At 35.9% G+C, this 16,218-nt stretch overlaps 4 protein-coding genes across 5 annotated transcripts; 1 reads left to right on the top strand and 3 right to left on the bottom strand.

Annotated features, from left to right (window-relative positions):
* Positions 1 to 49: 49 nt before the first annotated feature.
* On the bottom strand, positions 50 to 5,239 carry LOC114354563 (MPN domain-containing protein CG4751). Its single transcript, XM_028306992.1, has 7 exons — positions 4,875 to 5,239; positions 4,170 to 4,286; positions 3,771 to 4,005; positions 3,334 to 3,427; positions 2,386 to 2,555; positions 2,059 to 2,307; positions 50 to 1,976 (listed from the first exon to the last, which is right to left on the bottom strand). The coding sequence occupies exons 1-7, from the start codon at positions 5,079 to 5,081 to the stop codon at positions 340 to 342; spliced, it is 2,709 nt and encodes a 902-aa protein (XP_028162793.1). The 5' UTR covers positions 5,082 to 5,239; the 3' UTR covers positions 50 to 339.
* Positions 5,240 to 6,562: 1,323 nt separating this feature from the next.
* RabX6 (RAS oncogene family member RabX6) lies at positions 6,563 to 9,036 on the top strand. Of its 2 annotated transcripts, none has more exons than XM_028306951.1 (4): positions 6,563 to 6,696; positions 7,546 to 7,769; positions 7,853 to 8,097; positions 8,218 to 9,036. In XM_028306951.1, the coding sequence occupies exons 2-4, from the start codon at positions 7,590 to 7,592 to the stop codon at positions 8,414 to 8,416; spliced, it is 624 nt and encodes a 207-aa protein (XP_028162752.1). In that variant the 5' UTR covers positions 6,563 to 6,696; positions 7,546 to 7,589; the 3' UTR covers positions 8,417 to 9,036. The 2 variants fall into 2 exon arrangements, with proteins under 2 accessions (XP_028162752.1, XP_028162751.1); XM_028306950.1 differs by having other exon boundaries at positions 6,564 to 6,702; positions 7,552 to 7,769.
* On the bottom strand, positions 8,519 to 11,938 carry Nfs1 (Nfs1 cysteine desulfurase). The gene is made up of 8 exons (XM_028306949.1): positions 11,730 to 11,938; positions 11,353 to 11,429; positions 10,996 to 11,250; positions 10,693 to 10,858; positions 10,279 to 10,563; positions 9,927 to 10,100; positions 9,549 to 9,681; positions 8,519 to 9,399 (listed from the first exon to the last, which is right to left on the bottom strand). Exons 1-8 carry the CDS (start codon positions 11,848 to 11,850, stop codon positions 9,246 to 9,248), a joined length of 1,365 nt encoding a protein of 454 aa, XP_028162750.1. The 5' UTR covers positions 11,851 to 11,938; the 3' UTR covers positions 8,519 to 9,245.
* A 418-nt stretch (positions 11,939 to 12,356) lies between these two features.
* Positions 12,357 to 13,861, bottom strand: Nelf-E (negative elongation factor E). The gene is made up of 4 exons (XM_028306937.1): positions 13,477 to 13,861; positions 13,176 to 13,329; positions 12,807 to 12,986; positions 12,357 to 12,587 (listed from the first exon to the last, which is right to left on the bottom strand). The coding sequence occupies exons 1-4, from the start codon at positions 13,742 to 13,744 to the stop codon at positions 12,383 to 12,385; spliced, it is 807 nt and encodes a 268-aa protein (XP_028162738.1). The 5' UTR covers positions 13,745 to 13,861; the 3' UTR covers positions 12,357 to 12,382.
* Positions 13,862 to 16,218: the final 2,357 nt, after the last annotated feature.

Genomic DNA, 16,218 nt, shown 5'->3' with positions numbered 1-16,218 from the left:
AGACCATCGATAGTTTAGTCGGGCAGTTGATCAGTATGGGCATGTATAGATGTGCGCACATTACACCGATTCGATTTGGCCGATTCTTCATACAATTTAAAATCGGGCACAACTATCGACCAACTAAAAATCGGTGGTTTGCGCCTAGTCTAAATCTTATCTTAAAAATCCAAGCAGTCAATAGCACAAGGTATAGTAAAACTTATTTTAAAAGTGTAATGTAATTTGTGCAAATTAGTATTACACACAATATGATAAAACACGAAAAAAGATCATAAAATATCAGTCAAAAAACTTGTCCTATGTTATTATAATAGATTGGGAGAGAAAATACTCACATTAGTTTTCATTTTCAGTACTTGAACCTTTATTGGGACTCATATAGTCTTGTTCTTTGCCATAATCAATTGGCTCATCATGTTTGGAAAAATTGCCCATAGCCACTTGGGCAATGGTATCAACAATGCTTGAAGTGTTCAGATAAGAATGACTAGACGGAGGCAATGATTGCGAAGGCAGTTCTTCGGTCTTAGATAGCTTCAATGGTTGATTGTAATCTGGCATATAATCTGGCATTGTCGTTTTCTTGGTGAGTTCCAACATCTGATTCAAAAACGACTCGCCTCCCACACGTGAAGGCATACTAAAATCGGTGGCTTGAGTATCTAAGACTTCCGATTTGGAAGACTCCTTGCCCGATGTACTTGTTTCAATGAGCTTCATCGGATCTAAAGGAGAACTCTCAGGTTTCCCTTTGCCAACACTCCCAAAATCAGGAGGAAGATAATCTTTATTCCCCTTCAATAAATCGTGAGGTGATTTCATCAATACACTTTGATCCAAGCCCACTTTCGAAGCAATAGGACTGCTACTTGACAACGGTTTTATGAGAGACTCCTGCATTTTCATCAGGGATGGAGATAAGAACATGTTATTAGCAGCTAAGGTTGACTTCGACATTGGGTCGGGTATGCCTAAAATGCCGGCACTGGAGTATTTACTTGCCGAGAATAAGGCATTAGCAATATCTGCTGAGCTCATCATGAGATTCGATGCTATACTGGCAGGGATTGGAGCACCTGTGGAGGTACTTGTTGAGGTACTAGTGGAAGTTTTATCGTAGCTCCCAATGCTGCTCGTTAAATTCTGCAGTGACGCTGCGTAGGAAGGTGGGTCGGGAAGCTTACTACCCGTCAAAGTAGCTGCTAAACTAGACGACATAGACGGAGTTAAACCCGTCAACATGCTATTAGCTGCCGCCAAACTTTCTAAACTAGGCGCACCGAGAGATAACGGCATATTTCCTGTACCCAAACCTAACGCCATGCTTGTAAGCATATCTAAACCAGTAGGATAGCCAGAGGGAAGAGCAGGTGCCGAGGATTTCGAAGACTTCGTGGAAGATGGGAGCACGGGAATATTCAACTGTGGAGTTTCGAATTTATGAGGCGAGCTAGAACCAATGCCTGAAGACACGTTGATAGGAGGCACTCCAGCTGGTCTACTGACCATTTGCTGCAGAGTGCTGACAGAAGGGAAGTTAGGCACAGTCGTAGTCTGATTGGGCTTCGACACCGGTATTGGTTGAGGAACAGCCAGAAGTGCATCCAAATCCATTTTGTCGTCTTGCTCTGATGAACATCCTAACTCATCACGAATGAAATGCCATAGCAAACCATCACTTTGCTCCCTAGGAAACTTAGCAGTTAAAGTGCATTTTAATTTGTCCAAGTATGAGATATCAGGTTTGAAGCTATCTTTGAAATTTACAAAGTTGTCATCCGCGAAATTGAAGTAATATTTAATGCTTTTCTTTATCTGTTCCATGGCATGGGTGGACAGATGACTGTCGTGTATCATATTATACTGCAGTAGGAGTGGTCGAGGGTACTCCGTCGGGCGTTGCTCAGGCGGCGGCATAACCCAAAAGAAGGTTAACGATGACTCCAAAACTGGACTCTCTGGATTATAGGGAGCTGAAAATAGAAATAATAAGTATTGAATCAATATCCACTAAGTTAACAATTATCAACTTAATAATAAATTTTCAATACTTACAGCAAATAACACCAATACAAGGAATGTATGATATTTCTGAAGGGCCCCTCATCCTGATTTGATATTCCAACTGATTGTCACAATCTCTGAGACTTGGCATAGCTGGATTTGTAGGATGGGAATGATACCACCCCAGTAGAGTAAGTCCCAATTTTTCGATCTCCATTTGAATCTCTAATTCGACCAAAACCCTAGGTCTTGTATCGTTTTTATTAATTAGACAGGGGAATGTATGTGTTATCAAGAGATCTGAAATATAAATAACACATAATTAATTCCACTTGTGTTTGTTATATTTTTTAAATATAGCTTAAAAAGTCTACTTACTGTGACTATTGAGATCCCAAGTTCCAGCTAAGTATCCATAAACTTCTTCTTTCTTCAAATGACAATGAATATCCAGTACCAAACAAGCATTAGAAGTCACTGATACCAAAAATGGTTGTACCTTTCCCACAGAAGAAAATGATACAGCTTCTATCAGCATATTTGCATCACTGAAAATATAATGGTATAGAATAAGAAGTCTTAAAAGCAGTGGCGGCGTAGCATGGGTTGGCACCAGGGTTGCATGATTTAAATCAAGTTGATTTAAATCATGCTTTAAATCACGATTTTTATTGCATGATTTTTTTTATAAAAATCACTGATTTAAATCAATATCCGAAAATGGAATTAATGCAACACTGGGAGTGCATATTAATCAACCCTATAATGTTCGAAAACAATGTTGATTTATTGTTGTGTTCAAGTGTGAAATAGCCGTTTTGTATGAAAAATTGTTAAAAAAATATTTTTCCATAGATTTTCTTTTTGCGAAAAAATAAAATAAAATTGATAATTGTATTAAGATATTCATGTTTTTGTAATGGAAACGGACACCACAAGACGAGCTGTTTTTGACGAAAGTTTTTTCTTGTTTCAGTAAAAATATGACATACCATCTTACACAATTTACTTTTTTTGGCTTGTTCCCAGTACTATACCTCAGTTGTACCTAAATATACATGTTTTCCGCATGAAAAACTAAGGTAATGATTGCAAAATGTAATAAAAATCAAATAAATCAATATAAATAAAAAAAACCACAATTTAAAAAAAAAAATGTGATTTTTTTCCACCCTGGTTGGCACCCGGGGCGATCACCAGTCATAAGTCTTTAATCTTTATGTCACTCCCTGATGCTTGGCACCCGGGGCGGACCGCCCCCCCCCTTACGCCGCTACTGCTTAAAAGCAAATACATAAGAATTAAAGTTACAAGTATTGTTCTTACTGTTGCATCATTCTATTTGGCACAGTGTTGTGTTTCATAACAATCCGTTGTGGTGGAGGTTCTGGAGGGCTTTCTACTTCCATTTCAGTTTCCTCTGAAACAAAAAAGACAAACAAATTAATAAGAATCAAAATAATTAAGTAAAATCAAACTATGAGCCTGTCCAGATGACGCGTTTTTAGTTACTCGCGCGATAGTGAGGTCCTAAAAGTTCATTCATATGTTCTGTCCACATGCAGTCGCGCGTTTTACCTAAGAACCTCGATCGCGCGACAGCTCATAATGCGTCATCTGGACAAGCTCTAAGCTTAGAAACACCAGTGTGTTGACTAGTCTACAGGCAGAAACACTTTTTAAATGTCTTTACAAGTGGATCAATAATTTTCTAGCTTTAAAGCAATTTTGCAAAGCAATACAATCAGGAAATTGTGTTTTACCATCAGAGTGCATATTCTCTCTTTGAAGCTGCTTCTTACGCAAATAAGTTGCTTTGATAGTATCTAGCTTTTTGCCTTTATATTTGACCGAGGCCCACCCACAGCCAGATCTCTTGTCGGGATTGATAATCCTCTTACAGTGAATGGCCCAGGCAGATGGAGAACAGAATATAGTTTCAGTTTCATGTGACTTAATCTTTCCATCTGGTTGCAAGTCCCCTACAAATTTTTGGCCCTGAAATATTAAAGTAATTGAGTTTACAATACCAGACAGTTTAGATCATAATAATATTGATTTGAGCTTAAGGTGTGTGCAAATATTCGAGATATTGAGTACCCCTGTCAGTAAAAGCTGTTTGCTTTAATTTAATAAGAAAAGAAACTAAGCTTATTATTTACCAAGTATTCAATAGTCATTGCTGCTATGCCGGGTTCTAACATCTTTTCTTCTAACAACATCTGAAGAGTGACACCCCTCCCAGGGATAGACTTACTGCCTGGCTGCGTCTCACACTCCTGAAATTAGGGAAAGGTGACGAATATAATACAAATAAACATCCTAAGCCAAAATTGGCTTGTCAAATGTACTGATAAATGAACAGCTATATTATTAAATAGGTGACCAAAAGAGTATGGAGAATCTTCTGAAGTTCACATTCACTATTTATTTATCTTACTTCTTATTAATATTATAAATGCGAAACTTTGTATGGATGTCTGGATGTTAACATGTTTGTTACTCTTTCACGCAAAAACTACTGAACAGATTTTGATGAAACTTTAGTTATTCTTTATAACCCAGAATAACATATAGGCTATAATTTATGGCGGACGATCTGTGAAAAACTAAATTTCAGCTAAAGCTAGTTAATCATACAATATTTAGTTAGGTACTTTATGGAAACACAGACTTATTAAACTTTTATTTTGGTGTCTGTTTGAAGTACTATTATTTTTATTACTTGACGGGTTATAAAACCTTTCACACCATTATTTAGAATACAAAATGGTAATGTTTCCATTTATTTTAACAGAAGAACTATGCCAAGTCAAAGTATGTGATACAGTAGTACCGTCGTGCAATATGTATGTGTAACTACAAACCTCATCGCTAAAGTCTTCGCCACTAGCCATTTCTTCTTTTTCCTCTTCAGGAGCTTCTTTCTGACTTTGAGTATCACTTGATTTTGCAGGTTTCGTATTAGATTCCTTTACTTCGAGGTTTTGTACTGTACCAGCTTCTTGTGTCGACCCACTGTGGATCGTACCCGACATCAAAGCCGCAGCCAAGTGTGAAGTTTGCATGTCCATATTAACTAGTAATTCAAAATATAAATACGATAATCTGGCATTATTTTTACATCAATCTCGCAACAAGTACACAAAACACAAGCCAACCAAATTGCCAAAAACCTAATGTCAATGTCCTCCACAGATGAGACAGAGACTTCTTCTTCTTTTTTGATGATGTTGGCAATACACGTCGAGGTCGACTTGATTTGTGCCATTTTCAAGTATTTATGTGATACGAGTTACAAAATGAGATCAAGTAATGATATAATGAAGGATGATAGATGATACCCCTTCCCACCCTTTGAGTCTCAGTAAAGTTGTGGTGCTTTACTGAGACCTATGGACAACTTGAGAGAACCAGAAGAATCACGATGCACTGCTCTGCTTCACTTGCCCACACTCATGCACGTTCACGAACACTTAATGGTTAATAATCCACCATTAATACACATTAATAGTCGCCCAAACACGAATTTGAGGAAATAAAACAAAACAGCTAACATGACGCTTCAGATTCCCGCCAAGAAGTCGACAACTCGACAGAGACTTCCTCTCACAGATCCTCCTCCGCAACAAAGCCCCGCAGACAAGTGGCAAAAGCTGAGCTGACAGTTGTGTGGATATAGTTCCAAAATACTGGACTGTCCTGTCGATGACATTGACAGTGGGGCGCCACCGTCAATACCGGATCGCTGGTTCAGATTTTTGCCTATATCTATATAGATGACCCAAGCTGAACTGTCCCACCAAACTCAATGACAGGGGGGCGCTACCATCGTTCAACTATATGGTTTCCACATGAAGCTACAGATAAAAATGGAGGCCACACTCCGAATACCTACTTGAAGCACAAACTAAGTATCACTATCTCGCTCTCTGTGGGCAGACTCGCTCTTTCTAAATAAACAAAAAATATAAAATTGCTCAAATTCAATGAAACCAATGTAAAATCTTTATTTCTTGACATAGGTATCATTAAAAATGATAAGTGTAATTACTGGTAAAACGTTTTAGGAAGAAATTACTGTAAAAAATGTGAAAAATGTTTACAATGATCCAATGTCGGAAATCACGAAATAAACACTTACGCGTGGAATCTTATGTCACTTCCAGAACCATAGATGAAGTAGAAGCGCCACGAAAAGAAACGTCAACAGAATTCAACCAAATGCAACCTTATCTCCGAGATTTTAATGTCTAAAATCGTTTGTTCCTCATTTTGGTAGATTCTTCACTTTTATTCGGGTAGGTTCTATGACTAAACTTTTCAAAACCTTTAAAAGTGAAGAATGAAATAAGCAAGTTTAAAAGTAGTTTACGTATAGTACATAAGACATCAACATTTTTTTAATTTAAACTTTCCAAATAAACATTTTGTACAATACGGCAATTTTCCTAAGGTTTCCTTAAATATCCGGCAATTTTAGAATTAGAATACGGCAACCCTAAATTTGTCAGGAACAACACTGCTCCCTCAGTCCCTCCTCCCTTTCTTCTGTCATTATGTACTTGTCGTAGTTGTGTTGTGTTGAGTGTTCTATAAAATTATAAAATTATAGGGCTTTTTCGATTTAATACCATAGTAGTACCTAGGTAAATTATCGTACGATATGCTAGGTATCTTGTCCATGAAGTGGAGNCGATTCCCGGCCGGGCAGAAATTGAAATGATGAATTTTAATTTCTGTGACGGGTCTGGGGTGACTATGTATAATATTTATGTATTTAAAAAAATAAGTATATAAGTAGTATATCCGTTAAGCTAGCACCCATAACACAAGCATTAAGTTGCTTACTTTGGGGCTAGCTGGAGCTGTGTGAAATTGTCCAAAGATTTATTTATTTATTATTTATTATTAATGACATGGGGGCGCTACCATCATTCAACTATATGGTTTCCAACATAGCAAAAATCGGAACCAGCGATCCGGTATTGACGGTGGCGCCCCACTGTCAATGTCATGCATAGGACAGTTCAGTATTTTGGAACTATAGTTGTAATTTCGATATCCTTTCACCCTAGCGTATTTTTATTTTTGTATTTTCGGAGTTGCAATATTCTATCAATCATTGGCAAACTAATTTAATAAACAAATTGAAAAGTACGGTGAACATAATTTTGTTCATATACATAGCAATGCACAGTATTTACAGTATCTTTGGAGAGGGAGAAAGAGATAGTAAATAGATAATCTCAGTAGGTGCGAGCAAGTTAACAATACTACCCAGCCGGAAGAGGTATTAGGGATGTTACTAATCGTATCCGTGCGTATCCGTAACCTACTGACTACTCTGTCTCTTAATGAGATTGTGCTTCTCCCTCACAGTGATGTTCTTGATACGGCAGTTGCCGTAATATACGGCGTTCAGGCATCCTAGGCACCATAAATACGGTATACGGCAGCACTTTCATCACCGTATCAAAATATACGGCAATTGATTAAAGTAAAGTTTTATGAGTTTTTCATTCATGAGTATGANAAGTGGACTGGAGTTTAACCAAGACGTAATTGAATTAATATCAACAATGGCCGTAGTTAAAACGCCTGTGCTCAAAGTGATATTATGTGGTGAATACGGTGTTGGTAAAAGTTCCTTGTTTCGACGTTTTATCAATAACACATTTATACCCAACTCAGATAGACGATCAACATTGGGATTAGATCATTTTGAAAAAGTATATCAAGTGGGAGACAAAGATGTCAAGGTCAGTTTTATGTTGAACAAATTCAGCAAAACAGCTTGTATGTAGTTAGTTAAATGTTATACTTATGTTGTTTTCTATTTTAGTTACAGTTATGGGATACCGGAGGCATGGAACGAATCGCTTCAGTTACATCAAGCTATTACAAGTTTGCTGAGGCAGCTATCCTAGTTTTTTCTTTGGATAATTCTTCATCCTTCCATGTGTTAAGCCAGCATTTGCTGGACATCGTGACATATGCAGAGAATGCCAAAATATTTTTATGTGGAAACAAGTCTGATTTAGAAGGTTCTGCACCGCAAGTGACTGATGCTGATATTGAATCTTTCTGGTTTGTATCTTAATACAATTTATTATCAACCTTAACTAAGATAGTATTAAAACATTTTGTACATCCCCCTCACTTTAAATAATCTGTAACTTAATCATATTTATTATTACTCTTTTGCAGTGAGCAATGCCATAATCTCATCAATACTACATACAAGACATCTTGCAAAACTGGCAAAGGGGTTGAAGAGATGTTTTCAGACATTGCTTTACAACTGGTGGAGACCAATAGGTCAAGGATGGAACTGCAGACTTTGGATCACAACAGCTTCAAAATATCCAACCCTGATCCACCCGAGGAACCATCATGCAGCTGTTGATATCACCACTAATATCTATTGATACAAAGCTTAAGAAAATTGATTATTTATTACGAACAAACACCTGCTGAAACTTTTTACCATTTGGCTTTAAGTTATCTTATTGTTTTTATATTCATTCAGTATTAATTTGTGTCAATCAGTAGTTAGTAGTCTTCACTATTACAAGTTGTACCTATATTAATGTGGACCTGTATGACTTTGTTTGTAATACATAATAAAGCTTTAATTTTGTTAGGCCAGATATATACAATTTCTGTATTTTGTTATTTATTTTATCATATGGACCAAGATGTGTTTGTTTTCTAATAATTACTAATAATAAAAAAAGAAAATGTAACAAGGATGACTGTTTTGTGTAGATTTTTATTTTTATGGTGCTAAATGGCTTTTTTTTATATATTTAAGACTAAACACTAATACATGTTTGTTATTTAACCTAGACATAAGATGTGGTAGTTGCTAGCTTTGTGTTTTCTGATAATAAATAACACATTGATATTTGTCGCAAAACAGTGTTTATTTAACAAAATAATATCACTTTCAATCAGAGCTTAACAATTACATGATATACATAAAAATAGACATGTGCAATTTTTATGAGACACATCTCTCTACCTACTCTAAAAATACATTTTTATTTAAAACCAAACATCACAAATATTTTTTAAGATTCACAAGTAATTAAATACCGAAAGAAAATGTAATAAGTAATTTTCAAAAAATAGATTTTAAATAAAATTTTCACTGAGATAGATAGGAAAAATTATTTTTGCCTATAACTATAATTGGAATTACGTCAGATTAATAAAATCTATGAGAAAATTTATTAGTGTTGAGACCATTGAATATTTTTTATGTCAACGCCTTCCTGTACCATTTCCCACAGAGGACTCATTTCCCGTAATCTTTCTACATGCTTAATAGTTTTTTCTGCTGTATAATCGACTTCTGCAACTGTGGTAAATCTACCAAGACCAAATCTGAAAAAAAGAAATTATATATTTTTTGAATTTGGGAATTAGTTATGGATGTTGATACTAATAGGATATTGCAAAAAAACTTCGCCGCTCTAAAAAACTTCAATAATGCAGGTATAAGACGCACCACCATGTATATTTTCAAAACATACCTTATTGAACTGTGTGCTAAGTCTTCGTCAGCGCCAATTGCCCTCAACACATACGATGGCTCCAAGGAAGCAGATGTGCATGCTGATCCACTAGAAAGTGCGATATCCTTCAACGCCATCAATAGTGATTCACCTAAAACCAAGAATTATTTTTTAACAAATAAGTACATAGGTATATTACCAATAGTAGGTGTCTGACTAAAAAAATATTAAAATAATGTGATTCATCATCATCATCTCAGCCATAGGACGTCCACTGCTGAACATAGGCCTTCCCCAATGACTTCCACATGCAATGAGGAAATGTGATTGCTTTGGATAATTTACATATTCTTCATCATCTTATTTAATATTGATTATTTACAAAGTATACATTACCCTCAACATATGCAAATGATAAGTTGATACACCCTGGATAAGTATGATTAGGATCTCCATTCCTGATCACATGTGTCAGCTTTGAGTATATTTTATCCAAGAACCTTTGAGACAACTTCTCCATCCATGCATGGTCATATGCCATTTCTTTTCCAGCAAGCTCACAAGCAGCACCTAATAATAAAGATTACATTAAACACAAAGGTTGATTATATTCCAAGTTTTTTGTGCTCATCTGCAATATACTTGGTGACAAATTAATGGTGAATGAGGAGTGTCCTGTTGGGGAGCTCCAATTCAAGTAAAAAATAATTCATTGTATTTTTAAATAGGTACACATGCTCAAACTTACCTAATCCAACAACCAATGGGGTTGGAACTGTACCACTCCTCAGGCCTCTTTCTTGTCCTCCACCACTTTGAATTGGCTCTACTCGCACTCTAGGTCTGCGTCTAATGTACAGTGCACCCACACCTTTGGGACCATAAATCTTGTGTCCAGAAATTGACATCAAATCTATATTCATTTTGTTCACATTTATGGGTATTTTGCCCATTGCTTGAGCTGCATCAGTGTGGAAGAATACTTTCTTACTTCTGCAAATGGCACCTATTTCTTCAACTGGCTGTTTTACACCTGAAAAGAACAGTTTTTAAGTTTTCTTGCAATAAACATGTAAGTATCCATTCATATTTCTTTGCTACATAAGATTCTATCAATAGTTATCTGACCACAGTCTATAACAATAAGATTTTGACTACTTACCAATTTCATTATTGACCATCATGATGGAAACGAGGCTAGTTTCAGGTGTTAGAGAACTTTCCAGTTCTTTCAAATCAATTATTCCATTTGTGCCCACTGGTAGGTATGTTATCTTGAACCCTTCCCCTTCCAAAGCACGGCAAGAATCTAATACACATTTGTGCTCCTGTGAAAATGTATGTCAATCTTATTATGAGGAAAGATAATAACTTTCATAAACTTACAAAAAGCAACAGCCTTTTAGAATGTTTGGTGTAAAAGTCCATCATAGTTGATAATAAAAATATTACGAATACAACTTACAATTTGTGTGGTTACAACATGCTTCTTCCTAGGAGCATAAAATCTGGCAACTCCTTTAACGGAAATATTATTGGATTCGGTGGCACCAGACGTGAAGATGATTTCTTTTGGATCAGCGCCAATTAAGTCTGCGACTTGTTCTCTGGCTTTCTCCACGGCAGCTTCACTTTCCCAGCCGTAAGCATGAGTTCTAGAGTGTGGATTGCCATGATAGCTCACAAGATACGGTAGCATAGCATCAAGTACTCTAGGATCCTAAAATCATAAATTCTGGTTAATTTTTGGCATGGTTTTCTCAATATAATATTATACCATAATATGGAACCTATCCCATATTAGGTCACAAAATAAATTTACCATAGGCGTTGTAGCTTGAGCATCAAAGTACAATGGGCGGCCGACATCCTCTGTTTTTATTGAAAATTTCTCGTCCCCTGAAATACCATGATATTTATTATAGTATAAATAAAATAAAATAACTATGTAACATTATTGGTCTTTTAAGTAAGTGTAGGGTACCAATTTATCAAAATTTATTTTGGTAAATGCAAAATGTAAGATTAAACGAGATAACCTCTAATGTGTAGGTGTAAAGTAATACGATATACACAACCACAACCATCGTAGTTATTAAAATGTAAACAGACAAAAAGACTACCATGTTCCAGTCTCCTTGAAACATGTTAAAAGTTGCACAACAAATACATAATTGATCCAGTATTGATGTAATATACCTTTAGCAGAAAATGGTCTTTGTACTTGAAATAAAACCAATTTCCCATTATCCTTCACTGAAGATCTTGATAACAATGTTTTATTCAAAGTAGGAATAATTTTTCTCGTAATACGAAACATTTTACGCTTTTTTTATAGATTTTTCGGCAAAAATTTCTATCTTGTTTTGTTGACTGACTGACAGTGACATTTAACAGCTGACACTGACAGATGTCTTTTTTTTTTAACCGTACATTGTCGATTTTTATACGCGCTTAAGCGCGAGACAGTCCTCCTAAAAAAGTTTCATTACTTATTTCCGGTTGGGACATGGGACATTAAAGCTGAGAGTTGATTTATTTAAAGTGTTTGAACGAAGAATATTGTCACCGGCCACTCAAAAATGTATCGAGGGTCTCACATGAAACGTGCACTTCGCGAAATGCGCACTTTCCCATACTATGTAATGAAGTATACATATTTTAAAAAAAGCTTGTAATAAGTGCGCATTTTGGAAAAGCATTCTGAGACAAACCCCTTGCGTCAAATCAAATTATGAACTTGATTTAAAGCACAGAATAAATACTAACTAGCCCAATTTATTTATTTGCTATGGGGGAGTTAGTTGTATGACTGAAATAAATGAATGAAATAGAAACTCGAAGTATTTTATTCAATCAAAAATGTCATCATAAGTCAGTAATGTGCGCTTCATGTCCTTGGGTGGTGGTGGGTTGCGGGGAGATGCAGCGGGGGTCCAGCCTCCAGTTTGAGGGGGCGGCCTGCGAGCTGGAACTACTCTCCAACCTTCCTCAGTCCCTTCTAAAGCTGTTTGAGCATGCCCTGCTATCTCTATAGTTTCAAATGTTAAGAAAACTCTGAAACAATAAAACAAAGGGAATATTTATTGTTGTATGTACAGTCACCAGCTGGGAAATCTAGCAGGTTGTTATGAGTTACCAAGCTAAGACAGTTACGACAATTTCACTTATGTTTTTTGAACTTTACTGTTGCCCTTATCATAAGGATTGAACTTGATTGAGGTATTATAATTTTGAGCAACAGAGTACAGGAAATAATGAATAATTGTAGCATACTTCTCTTCATCTCCTTCCTGTGTGTATGTGAATGGCTCAAATGTAGCCAAGCGACGCCTCATGACTTCTTCAGTAATCCGGGCCCCTGTGACTTGCAATGTGCAGTTTTTGAGCCCTGCAGGAGCAGGACTGTCACTATTATTGCCATGGCTGCGAGGAGTTTTACTTGCCTGCTCTTCCCTGCAAAATTTATTAAAAAAAACTTTATTAATATATTATTCTGTCTGATGGCTTAAAAAAAAAAAATTGTGTTATGGGATATAGTTTAGTATAGAAGTATAAGAAACATAAGATAGGACTCGTTATAGAATATAATATAAATACACACCATGACCAACCTAAGCAAAAAACTGGTATTAGGCAACTTACTTTTCTCTGGCTGTCACAAATGAATCGTACAAATATTTCACTCGAGGGGCTGCTTTCTCTTCAGGAGGAGGGGGTTCTTGAGAAGCACTAAATGGTTGATAAGAGGCTACACCACCAGCTGCGCTAGCAGATCCACTGAGTTTGCGCTCTCGTCCTGAAATACAAAAACACTAACAATAAAATCTGTCAAGCTAAATCAACAAGTTATGTTTACATTTAATAACTTCTTGCATTGAACGCTTATGAAATCAGCACAGATAACTGTAAAACATAAGATTGTATAAATTTATATCCAACTAACCGGCTCGTGGGCGCTTGAATGTTGCATTTTGAGGTTGTGGAGGTGGACTCTTTATAGCCTGAATGGCTCCACTTTTGATCAGTTTCCTTGCAATTTCACGTGCGTCACGAGCTTCTGTAGGCCGTTTCGGCAACACAGGCTTCTCAGGCTCTTGTTTAGGTGCTTTTAATGCCTGCAAAGCTTTTTTCTTCTTTTTCAGCTTCTGGTATTTTGCTTGTAGCATCAATTCTTCCTCTGTTAAATTTGAAGGAAAGTGTAAGTAAACCATGGTCGGTTTTGAACGATACTTTAACTAGTAATAAACAATAATTTGTGTTTATTAAACACAAGTAGGTTATTGAAATGAAATAATTCAATCAAAATCAGAGAACAACAGATCACAGATGAGAAAATTGAGAAATAATCTTTTTTTTTTGGCAAATGACATTGACAACAATTTGACAATGACAGTTGTTTGATTGACAGTTGACCAAAAATTTTTTTTTGTTTGATTTTTTCCTTTTCAGGTACACGCAAAAGCATTATATTATACAGGCAAATCTTCAGTTTTTATTTGTGTTAGTTTATAATTAGATTACCCTACACTAACCTAATTAAATGATATTTAAAGAATAATTTATTATAATATTATGGTGCTTTACTGAAACTGAACTAAGGATTTCTTGAGAGGATTTGAAAGCTTATGTTGCACTGATTTCTTAGGAAATTAAACCAATTTGTTTCATTTGCCTCACTTACTTTAATTCACCTACACAAAAATTGAAAAGTCGGCTAAACAAAAATAAAACCAAACCACAAACTTCTGAACGTCATGACCACGTCATGACGCTTCATTTTCCCGCCAAGAAGTCCGATGTTTTTTGTTTCTGGTTAGATATTTTCCCTTTTCAGGAAAAGGCAAAGGCGTTATGCCATACAGCTAAGTATTTCGCGAACATTACTTTTTTTGGAGACAAGCCAAGCAATGGCAAAACCTTTATTTTGAAAAAATATACAGTGTGTCCGGGCTTGTAGTGATCAAACTTTAATGGCGTAATCTATAGACAATTTTATCGATGAAAATACTTCAAATTTGGGGCTTGACCCATTTGTCGCAAAATTACGAGGATTTAAGTTTTTAATTTTTAGTTTTCACCTCTTCCTTCAAAAACAAGTGAAAACGTGGGTAACTTAACATTAATAAGCGAATATTTGATATCATTTTCTATGGTAGAAGTCTTGATAGAATCTTTCACCGTGTTCATCGCTGATGGCGCCCAAATTTTCAGGGAAGAAGTCTAAATATGAATGAAGAAAATGTATTTTCAATGACATATTACAGGCCAAAGCCTTATAAGTAGATAAAAGCTCCGCAATAATACATTTATGGTCACTTGATCGGTGATTTCCTAGAAAATTGGAAGTTACTTTCATGAAAGATTCCCAAGCTGATTTTTCTAAATTACTAAGCTTTTTTAAAATTAATATATCATCTTTTATCAATTTCCCTGATTTGAGGGCCAACAAATATGCCCTCAAAGTCAGGATCCAATGTGTCTTTTCGATTTTTGGCGTAACGGCCAGATCGCTAGTTTGAGGTGGTTCTGGTAGCGGACTACCGATAGATCTTCACTATGAGGGATCGGTCTTTTAGCTGAAGGCTGAAGGCAGGTCAGGATACTTAATTTTACTTTGTAATACCTTTTTTGTATCAGTAAGACAAAAATGACAATCAGATGAGTGATTCGTTGGTTCCGCCCAAACCATAGGGATTGCAAAAGGCATAGATCGAGATCTTTTCGCTCACCCAGTGAAAAGACCCACACATGTAACACAACAGATGTATGGAATCCTCACTTTGTCTTGTTGTCCGATGGAAAAGCCAAAAAACTGTTTATGTAACTTAGTTACTAATGGTGTCAAATTCCTTCGCTGAGTTTTGAAAGTAATGTCACCACAAATTAAAAAAACTTGTAAGGATCATTTTTGCACTTTCTTGACATTATTTAAGAATCACTTAACTCTAAAAACAGAACAAAACACTACGCTCTTCAAATAAACAATTTCTCTGAATGCGAAAGTGAAACAAAAACGGTTAAATGACTATAAAGAACTGTCAGTTCAAAAGGACGTAAAGTCAAATCCAAATTAAAAACTGCCCCCCTAGACAAAACGCACTTTTTGATCGAATCGAAAATCGAATCCGTCAAAACTCCATACAAAAAAGGGGCTTTTCGACCACTTATCGACTGGTTTGGGATTATAAGTAAGTTGCACTTTGTCTAGACCCACAGTTTTTTGCGAAGGTTTTGGTTTTTTGTTTCTCCTGAAAGCCTACTGGTTATAACAACATCCTTTTGAACTGACAGCGATGTTATGATGCTTTACTGACTAAAAATGAACTAAGGATTTATTGAGAGGATTTGAAAGCTTACGTTGCACTGTTTTCTTAGGAAATTAAACCATTTTTTTTATTTGCCACACTCACCTTTTAAAAGAACGCTAGTAACAAGTGGGTTAATCCACATACACAAAAATTGAAAAGTTGGCTAAACAAAAATAAAACTAAACTTCTGAACATGACGCTTCATTTTCCCGCCAAGAGGCCGATGTTTTTTGTTTCTGGTTAGATTTTTCTCTTTTGCAGTAAAAGGCAAAGGCGTTATGCTATACAGCTAAGTATTTCGCGAAATTACTTTTTTTGGAGACAAGCCAAGCAATGGCAAAACCTTTATTTTGAAAAAATATATGAAATGAGAATCA

Source organism: Ostrinia furnacalis, unplaced genomic scaffold, assembly GCF_004193835.3.
Source record: "Ostrinia furnacalis isolate ACB-3 unplaced genomic scaffold, ASM419383v2 OfSCF2054, whole genome shotgun sequence".
NCBI classification, from domain to species: domain Eukaryota; kingdom Metazoa; phylum Arthropoda; class Insecta; order Lepidoptera; family Crambidae; genus Ostrinia; species Ostrinia furnacalis.
The sequence above is the reverse complement of the archived record's forward strand: the minus strand, read 5'-3'. Positions and strand labels throughout refer to the sequence as shown.

What these genes read in the sequence shown, in the direction of transcription:
- LOC114354563 (XM_028306992.1), bottom strand. Translation starts at nt 5,081, where the DNA reads ATGGACATGCAAACTTCACACTTGGCTGCGGCTTTGATGTCGGGTACG. An exon ending in CAATGACTATTGAATACTTG is followed by an intron (nt 4,006 to 4,169) that starts GTAAATAATAAG and finishes TTAATATTTCAG; the next exon opens with GGCCAAAAATTTGTAGGGGA. An exon ending in TTGTATTGGTGTTATTTGCT is followed by an intron (nt 1,977 to 2,058) that starts GTAAGTATTGAA and finishes TTCTATTTTCAG; the next exon opens with CTCCCTATAATCCAGAGAGT.
- RabX6 (XM_028306951.1), top strand. Translation starts at nt 7,590, where the DNA reads ATGGCCGTAGTTAAAACGCCTGTGCTCAAAGTGATATTATGTGGTGAA. An exon ending in TGGGAGACAAAGATGTCAAG is followed by an intron (nt 7,770 to 7,852) that starts GTCAGTTTTATG and finishes TTTCTATTTTAG; the next exon opens with TTACAGTTATGGGATACCGG. An exon ending in GCTGATATTGAATCTTTCTG is followed by an intron (nt 8,098 to 8,217) that starts GTTTGTATCTTA and finishes ACTCTTTTGCAG; the next exon opens with TGAGCAATGCCATAATCTCA.
- Nfs1 (XM_028306949.1), bottom strand. Translation starts at nt 11,850, where the DNA reads ATGTTTCGTATTACGAGAAAAATTATTCCTACTTTGAATAAAACATTG. An exon ending in CTCAAGCTACAACGCCTATG is followed by an intron (nt 11,251 to 11,352) that starts GTAAATTTATTT and finishes TTATGATTTTAG; the next exon opens with GATCCTAGAGTACTTGATGC. An exon ending in ATGTTGTAACCACACAAATT is followed by an intron (nt 10,859 to 10,995) that starts GTAAGTTGTATT and finishes ACATTTTCACAG; the next exon opens with GAGCACAAATGTGTATTAGA.
- Nelf-E (XM_028306937.1), bottom strand. Translation starts at nt 13,744, where the DNA reads ATGGTTTACTTACACTTTCCTTCAAATTTAACAGAGGAAGAATTGATG. An exon ending in TTTGTGACAGCCAGAGAAAA is followed by an intron (nt 12,987 to 13,175) that starts GTAAGTTGCCTA and finishes TAAATTTTGCAG; the next exon opens with GGAAGAGCAGGCAAGTAAAA. An exon ending in CAGGAAGGAGATGAAGAGAA is followed by an intron (nt 12,588 to 12,806) that starts GTATGCTACAAT and finishes TTATTGTTTCAG; the next exon opens with AGTTTTCTTAACATTTGAAA.